At 44.1% G+C, this 9,135-nt stretch overlaps 1 protein-coding gene across 2 annotated transcripts; it reads left to right on the forward strand.

The window, feature by feature from the left end:
• Nucleotides 1-332: 332 nt before the first annotated feature.
• On the forward strand, nucleotides 333-3,701 carry LOC119445874 (cuticle protein 64-like). 2 transcript variants are annotated; one of them, XM_049663706.1, is made up of 4 exons: nucleotides 333-373; nucleotides 1,916-2,504; nucleotides 2,535-2,795; nucleotides 3,584-3,701. In XM_049663706.1, coding segments are annotated over exons 1-4 (855 nt in total). In that variant the 5' UTR covers nucleotides 333-370; the 3' UTR covers nucleotides 3,586-3,701. The 2 variants fall into 2 exon arrangements, with proteins under 2 accessions (XP_049519663.1, XP_037566107.1); XM_037710179.2 differs by having other exon boundaries at nucleotides 1,916-2,795.
• Nucleotides 3,702-9,135: the final 5,434 nt, after the last annotated feature.

Here is a 9,135-nt window from a genome sequence, read left to right on the forward strand (position 1 = left end):
AGTGAACTGCTCCGTACTACGTGAATGCTGTGTGGGAGTGCAGGCGACCCTGATGAATAGGTGACAGATAGCAGTGCGGAAAGAAACGCAAACAAAAGTGTGATTCGAGTAAGGGCGTACAGGGGAATCTGGAGACGATCTTCGATGCACTTTTATTTTCCCTCCGTGCCCCGCTCGATTTACACAATCCGACGCTCGTTCCTCTTTCTTCGCAGCGCCGGAAGACGGGTTTGCGGCATGGTGACAAAGGCCGGTGCCTGCACCACGCCCAAATGCCCCTCGGCCTGCTTTCCACACAAAATTTCGTATATAAGGAGGCGCTCTGCATTTGAAGTCTCAGAAGCTCCTTCTCCTCGAAGAAACTGACATCATGGTAAGCGTGCTGCAGTTTCTCCCGCGTTTCGCGCCGTTGCATCTTGAGCCCAAGTTGCATGCAACGCCGAAATCTAAACGCTTACAGCAGCGTGAATCAGAATTTGCAGCGTTGGGGCGCCGCTGGAGGATCGAAGCTTTCCAGCGGCTTTTGTGCAGATTATACTACTACGCTCTTTTACAGAATGCCACCCTCAATCTTCCGCATATCCCGTTATATTTTGTTGAGGTAGGCACGTAATACGGCATGCAGCATGGTGCAAAGGCGCCTAAAGCACACACACGGAAACTATGCCCAGATCGACAACGAAAAGAGCAAAGAAGGTTAACGTTTAACGGTTTCCCTGCATGCTTCGTCACTTATACCAGCAACCGTGTTACCTGCACATTACATAAAGGGGGGGGGGGGGGGGCGAGTCAACCTGTTTTCCTTAGTATTCAACAGACAAATCTCCGTAAAGTAAACAACTCTATATAGTACGTGAGAAAAAGCGCATACCTGTGTGTTATTTGACGTTATTAGTCACCACACTTTGTTTACGAGATTTCAGGCTTTACTCCATGTTACAAGTACTTAAGTTGTTTCCCGCCCACTTCTCGATGCCGCCATAAGCTGCCCGAACTAAAGGATTGCTCTGCACAGAATTTAACCTTTCACCTTGGTCTAAAGAAAACTGGAATCATCAATATTCTGTGGTGACCAGAAGTGGGTTGGACTGTGTCATTTAAGGATGCTTTGCCCACACGCAGCAGTTAGAATGTTAAATACAATGCAAATAAACTAGAAAGGATACACGTGAGTAGCTTTTTTTTACGTTTTTGAACAATCATGATACGGACACGTCAGACTAAAACTCCCACTGAGGAATGACTCCATTCGAGAAGAGAACTATTCAACATTAGGGCTGCGGCATCCCCCAATAAGCAAAGTCTAAACGACTTTATATCATTGAACGATAAAGCAATCACAAGTTCAGCAGCAAAATCACGCCATCGCGACATCTATGTGGATTTGTGTTTGCACACATCACAATAATACACTATGCTTAGCAACCTGCCTTCAAGCTGACATCCAAGACCTCATTCAGGTAGATGCTCTAACGTTTAGGCAAATATGTCTCCTTGCTTATCTCGTAGTTCAAGATATAGAGATATAGAAAGCAGTCTTTTCCAAGCAATTTGCCTTGTGGCACATTTTCTCAGCGATAACATAGGCACCACAGTGCTTATCAGAGGCGAACACGAAAAAGATGCTACAAATCAAGCTCAAGTTACCAAAGGAATAGATATCCGTGAACGCCTCAAGACCCTAAATTTGAAACTTTCATTTAACGAGAAAAACTATACGCAATTTTCATCACTGCTTAAAAAATTTTGAGAATATAAAGCTATCGTCATCATCTTGCTATTTGTCTTCGAACAAGGGCGAAGGCCTCGCCAAGCGATCACCGCTTACCGCTATAAGAATAGGAAATGTGTCAGTCAAATACACGCCCTTGTAAATCGCCTAGACCCCAGATTCGAACTGTCTACTTCCATGCAGATTCGCGCCGCCATCATCCTCGCCCTGACCACCAGCGCCTTCGCTGGTTACGTCGGAGGCGGATACGCCCTCGGCCATGGTGTCGGCTACTCTGGCCTAGGGGGATACGGTCTTGGATACGGTCTTGGCGGCTACGGTCTCGGAGGCTACGGCCTTGGCGGATACGGTCTAGGCTATGGATACGGATACGCTCCAGGAGCCGTCCGCACCGTCGCTACTGCTGTTCACGCTGCACCAGCCGTGGCTGCTGTCCATGCTGCCCCAGCTGTGACCGCAGTGCACGCCGCTCCGGCAGTGGCCACCTACGCCGCTGCTCCAGCCGTCGCCAGGGTTGCCTATGCTGCCCCAGCCGTTGCTAGGGTCGCCTACGCTGCTCCCGCTGTGCACGCTGTCCACGCTGCTCCAGCCGTCGCCAGGGTTGCCTACGCCGCTCCCACTTACGCTGCTTACGCTGCTCCCGCTGTGCACGCTGTTCACGCTGCACCAGCCGTCGCCAGGGTTGCCTACGCTGCACCGGCATACGCCGCCGTCCACGCTGCCCCGGCCGTTGCCAGGGTTGCCTACGCCGCCCCCGCTGTGACTGCTGTCCACGCTGCCCCAGCTGTAGCTAGGGTTGCCTACGCTGCCCCAGCCCTTGCCACCGCGGCCGTCCACCACGCCGTGCCCGCAGTAGCCTCCTACGGTGTGGCCCACGCTGCTCCAGCTGTAGCCTCCTATGGAGTCGCTCATGCTGCCCCAGTCTACGGATACGGTGTAGGCTCTCTCGGTTACGGTGCTGGCCACTACGGATACGGTCACGGCCTCCTCGGCTATGGTCTCAACTACGGATATGGCCTCGGCTCCCCCTACCACTATGGCGCTCTCCTCCACAAGAAGAAGTGTAAGCAACATGTTCTGTTTCTTTTCCGAAATTATTCTAGAAACATGCAGAAACGAGGAGCTAGATACGATGGTATAAACTACTATCATTTTCATGACACTCGGGCCAAAGTTATCACGTGTAAGAACTTCGAAAGCTGCTACATAAAAATTTAAGTACCTTTATTTTATGGAAGCCGTGCGCGCTGTCTACCTCGAGAAGTCTAGTTTATTAAGATAACGTGGCTTTTTGATTTCTATAGCGCGGTTAACCTCACACCATCGTACACGTCTCAATCAATTTGATAATGCAATTCGCATTCAGATTATTCTCGAAGTTTGTGTCGCATCTATGGGTAGCAAAATCAAATATCCTGAAAACAATTTAGAGTACTGATCTATCGCTTTGTCGATCACAATCATAAAATTCACTTCGCAATACTAATAGAAGATTCGCTTAAGTCGATGTTGTAATCCTGAAAACCTTTACATTCGAAGAAATTTGATTCAAGAAACATGTGAACACAACTAAAATACTTAGAAAATATTCCAAATATGTGTAAGAGGACAAGAAACCCAACCTATTCCAAGTTGTATAGTTCACTATTCTTGTGGAACCCAAATCATATATGCTCTGTTTGCAGCATTAGTACGTTTTACGACCCATGCCCATTCGTTTTAAAATTCATAAAAAGTCTGTTCCTCCTTCTGGGTGCGACGATGTACGCTTTAGCAAACAGAGAAAGAAAAGCTAAATTTCAATAAGGCTTTTTTTACATTGTTGTGCTTTTGTTCTTTATAAACTTTCAGAAACACATCCTTTGACCTAAGCGGATGGTCTCAACGACGCAAGTCATCGCATGGACGTTTCTCTTGGAGTTGTGATGCTTCGAAGGAAATAAACATATGTTTGTTACGTATTAAATAGCCTTTCCATGCTTCTAACTTAGTTGGACTTGAACATGTCTGTGTTCCAACGAGAGTAACACATCCTGATAGAGCACATGCGTCAGTACCACTTGCAGCCAACAACGAAGGTTTCTCTATTTTCCATCTCTGCGTATATAAAAAAAACAATAGGATATATGTAAAGCAACAAAACTTGTCGCATTAACGAATCACACCGACAAATGAAATAATGAATTTGCACCACATTGAGCAAGCTCAGCGAACAAAAAGAAAAAAAAGCTTTGTACTACATTACAGCATTTTTGGTAAATACCTGACCGTATAGGTCCAGGCAATCAGTCTAATTGTTCAGAATAATTCCCGCAGTAAGGGTATTCTTAATTTTTTTTCCGAGTACAAAACTTACAATCTGCACCCTCGACTTATCTGTATAACCAAGAGTGTTGTGCAAACAGGAGTAAAATTTCCCCAGCACGTGTTATTCCGATACAACTAGTGAAATTTCCAGGGTGATTCAGAAGTTAAATAGAGCCTACGAACGTGTGAAGATCCAATAATTCCAGTGAATCCAAATACGTTATAAATTTAGAACCTTAACGCACACAAAACAAGTATAGCAATACCTGATACTACCAAGAGCCTCATTAACATGTTAAGTCAGCAATAAATATTAAACCACTGGCAATGAATAGCATGAAGGTTTTGGGTATAAGTTATTTATACATTTTCAGTCACCATCACTCACACGCTCATGTTAATGTCTCGCTAGTTTTCTTTATTTTGTTCTCTTCAGTTGTCGTACATTGACCGCGGTAGACTTTAGTATCCACGTCCTAGATGTCTTTTCAGGTTCCATGAGGTATTCTATAAAAAAATTATTTGTTCTATCGGTTTTTCTTGTATATGAATAGACCTATCACACTTCGTTCTCCCTTCCTGGGGGTCACTGAAAAAAAACGTTATTTGTTAAAGAATCTTAGACTGAGTCATCGCTGTCGGTGTCCAGCTGGGTCTCTGGTTTTGGTACTCAGTCAATTTGTCTACAACTGTTAACGGTTTTTTAATGTAGGCCACCAGCCATGGCCACAGTGTAGGGCGCAGCTCTTGCGGGAAAGCGGTTCAGCTCTTCCGGGTGTATAGGGAAGGAAAGATGGAGTGTTTGAACGAGTCATTGGGTGTAGAAGAAAGTGTCCTGGGGCATTCCCAGTAGGTATAGAGGGCATTGGCTTATTTAACGCAAGCTAAGCACGTCGGTTTGCCAGTTCCATTGGCAATGTAGTGTTAGATATCATTTGTTGGATAAAGCGTAAGTGTTTATGCCTATATAGCTGATTATTACAGAGTCCTTTGGCGACGGTAAGTTGAGTCTGTTGCTTTAGGTGAAATGTTGGTTTGAGCTAGTTGATATTGATTCATAATTAAAGCAAACTTTAAAATTATAAACTTTCAAATATAAAGTTTAAATATTTCTCGAGTTGATTACGGCGTTGTTTTCGGTGTTCGGCTGTGGCACCTGCGGCGGAATAGGTGTCAGGCCACTTCGTGGGGTTGTTTGGTGTTATGGGATCGCGAGAAACATGATCTTTGCATTGCCCTCTACCGCCTGGTCACGTAGGACCCACTTCAGGATGACCTGTAGCACAGGGTGTAGGAGCACATATTTGGTGAGTGTAGTGCAGGTATTATCCGGGAGCGTATGATATTGTTAAAGCAGGTAATGTTCTCTGACTATCCGAGTGTATTCTGAAAATGTCAGTATTGTGCGTGAGCAGGCAAATGGCTTCTGTAATGGCCTGAATCTTTGCGCCTGTAGGAGCCATGGCTACTTCTTTATCTGACTTCTTTTGTAGTTTTTTTACGAGCTACGAGCAGCATCGGCACCGCACGTGTCAGGTTCAGATGCGGCAGAATGATCAGCGTGAGCTTGTCGTTTGTCTTGGGGAATGTATACATTCATATTTTGGGGATAGATAGGATCTCGATGTTCAGCGTAATGTCCCATGGTGGTGGAGTTGACTCGATATGAAGCAGATGCCGAGACCCATACCCCAGGCTTCGCAGGGTATATAGCAACCTTGGCAAGATGTACTTAGTCGATAGGGTTGAGCTTCCTTGTGCGCATTATGGTTTGTTCTATCGTGTTTTGTCTTGCGGGCACTTGGTAATTCAGAATTTTTGGCATAAGGTGGAACTCCAAGCTCTAATCTTTGCTACCTGGGTACCATGCCTTGTAGTTGTTTTGGGGGGATTTCGTTAGATGCAGGTAAGTATACGCTTATATGCTGTAGTAAAAAGTTGCCTCCATTATTATAGATTTGTTGGCGTTGCTTAGGGTCAGTTTTCTTAAGTAATTCTGTTCATAATGTGTAGGACCTGACATATTTGATGTGTAATGTGCTTGAGCGACTCTGCACTACGACCATCTTGTTGCCAAGAGAAAGCAAGAATTTTTTGACACGTATTTCTGAGATGACAGGGCCGTGTAAACGCTATGATGCGGAAGATATCACTTTCTGGTATACCAATGGCAACGCCTTGGCAGCAACAGACGGCTCTAAAAATGATCCGCCACATAATTATTGCACATGCACAGAAAGTAAGCCTATGCTGCTTTCCGGAAAAGTCAAGGGTGTTGCCGGCCTCAGCTTCAACCACAAACCCGAATACCGCAGCGGAGTTTCGATAAAGCTCCCTGGGGGTGATTCAGAGATAGGACATGTAATTTTTGACATGTCTCGATGATTTCCGCCTTTTATTGCTCGGCATAACAAGGCCAATTTTCAAATATCGCACTTTGTTTTAAGATTTTCTCATATACACGAAAATGTCAATTGTACTAATTTATATTAAACCCGTTAGGGCACTTGAGGTGCAGTTCAGAATCTTAGCATTCAATAGCATTACCAGCTGTGACGTCGAAGCCTGTGAAGTTTGCCATTGTTGTGCTAGCACCAGTCCTAACACATATATTTAATGTATGCTTCAGCTCGGGAACATTTTTTATAAAAGTACAGATTTTAAATGTCACAGGCATTACATAACAAAAGGCAATCAAAATTATGTTCGGGATTACTGTCCGGTTTCTATCAGTCAGTGTTTTCAAAGGGACTAGAAAAAATAACTTCGATGGAAGTTTCAGATATACTTAACTAAGTATCCACTATTTCCGAAGCGCAGAACGGTTTCCGCCCACATAGGGCAACACAAATTGTGTTACTAAATTAAGGAGTATATTGTAAACAATGGAGACAATAGAAAATTGGTAACAAGAATGTTTGTAGATTTTACAAAAGCAGTTCATTACCTCAACCAAAAACGATTAATTAACAAACTGAAGATTTCTGGAACACGAGGCAAACCATAGCCACTAATATAATCTTTTCTCTCATACCTGTTTTCAGTACGTATACATGAATAGCTACTCTGATTTCGCTCCCAATTTGCACAGGTATACACCAGGGCAGCATTCTCGGACCCTTTTTTTATTTATTGTAGAATTAAACTATTGTTAATGTTGTTGAAGCGCTCAAGTTCGTAATCAATGTGGACGATGTCAGTATCTTCTAAGCTTCTGAAGCTACCGCAAACGCTTTGATTGGGAAAACATGGCGCTAACAAATATTAATACTTCGGCAACTCAACATGGTGTGCTGAATAGCATTAGCAAAACAAGAGCGATACTTTTGCATGCAGAAAGAATTATAATTGCACCATGACAGAAGCTTACGCTTTGCGACATCGAGAGAGCACAGGTAAACAAGTTTGAGGCTTTCGACGGGGTATTGACGGAAAGAGATCCTAGGCCAGATATATATAGATGTCCACAAAATTGCCTAAATAACGGGACTGCTTTACACGCACAGTGATCACCTCCCCAATGATATGTTATTGGGCACTACGCAATCATTTTTAGCCACCATAGCCGTACATACCATAGCCATTGCTGATCTCCAACTTGGAGAAGGTGAAATGCGACGTAAGAAAAAAAAAAAAAGAACGAGTTACTGGCTAATGGAAACTAGAGTCTAAGTTGTCCATTCGAATGAGGTATGCGAAAGACACGTTTTGTTTTATGGTGATTGATAATTACATTTCAAAACCAAAATTCGTGTTCGTGACCGTTCTTTGATTAACATTTCGTACCAACGACAGCACCGAAATAAAACAGCTGTGGAACTACCCTCACCAGCTTCGGTGCAGAATAGCGCGATAAACTCAGTTAAATACATTACCCGACTCTCCGATGTACGTGGCTTTCTGGCAGTAGTGAGGACGCACTGCTTGATGTCATCTTGCGTTTGTCAGACGTAAGGAGCCATAACGGTTTTCGTTATGTCAGGAAAACTGGAGCAGAGATAATAAGATATAATAAAAAACACAAAGTATCTACACTGACCTGCTTCGAACCCGGGTAGGCGAGCGTAGTAATCGGAGATTGTACACTTCAAAGAATAAATGTGAATAAACAAAGAAATAAACGCATTTTTAAGATTTTTGCTACAGTAAGTTATTGTCAATGAAAAAAAAAACACACAAATTATTTCTCTAAAGTGTCTGATTTTTGTAAATCTTTGCATTTTGGTGAAGTCACAGCATGATAGTATTGGTCTCACAGCAATAATAGGTCACTCGCCAATCATTGCTGTGAGCGAAATGAGATTTGAGCGTCTCTTTACTATCCTCAGTTAACACTTGTGTGCAGCTTCAGCCGCCACGCAAGGAAAGTATAGGCGAGCCCAGGGGTCTTGGTTTCTGAATAAAATACTGCTGCTGTCAGGGCGAGTAACGCCGCTCAGACTATGGCTGTATAAACTAGTACTGTGGCTACGTGCCTGTGGCGCGCAGTGGCGGCTGTCTTCGCAACAGATATCTTGTCCGTGGCAACATATTGTTTATTCTACTATATTTATATGTATACGTAGTGTTCTTATCTATCCATGTGTGATCTGTTATAACCACCATACCAGCATTCGACGCTTTCATACTACATAAAAGCTGCAGTTATGAGGAGAGTAGAAGTCACTCCTTTAATGAAATAGAAGATCAAGAAAATATTTCAATGAAATTACAGAGAAATAATCTTTCAGAAAGGAGACGAGGAAAAAAAAGGCGAAAGCTTGCACTGGGCCGCTCAAAGCTCAAGACACAGCGAAGCTGGTTGATTGATTGCGTCTCTTAGTTGTAGCTAGGTTGAACTTGGCTATGTCGAGGTTTAAACTTGGTTGTAGCTAGGCCTATACTCGATTACGTCATCTGTGCTAGTACTGGAAAGGTGAGGTGCGCCGCGCCATCACGCCACCGCCGCGCTATCGCCGCCGCCACAGCTGGTATAACGTCATGCTCCCCGCATCGTCGCGCTACCGCCGCGCGCCTTTCCAGTACTAGCGCAGATGACGTACTCGAGTATAGGCCTAGCTACAACCAAGTTTAAACTTCCACATAGCCAAGTTCAA

The sequence above is a fragment of the Dermacentor silvarum genome, chromosome 3, assembly GCF_013339745.2.
Source record: "Dermacentor silvarum isolate Dsil-2018 chromosome 3, BIME_Dsil_1.4, whole genome shotgun sequence".
In the NCBI taxonomy this organism is placed as follows: domain Eukaryota; kingdom Metazoa; phylum Arthropoda; class Arachnida; order Ixodida; family Ixodidae; genus Dermacentor; species Dermacentor silvarum.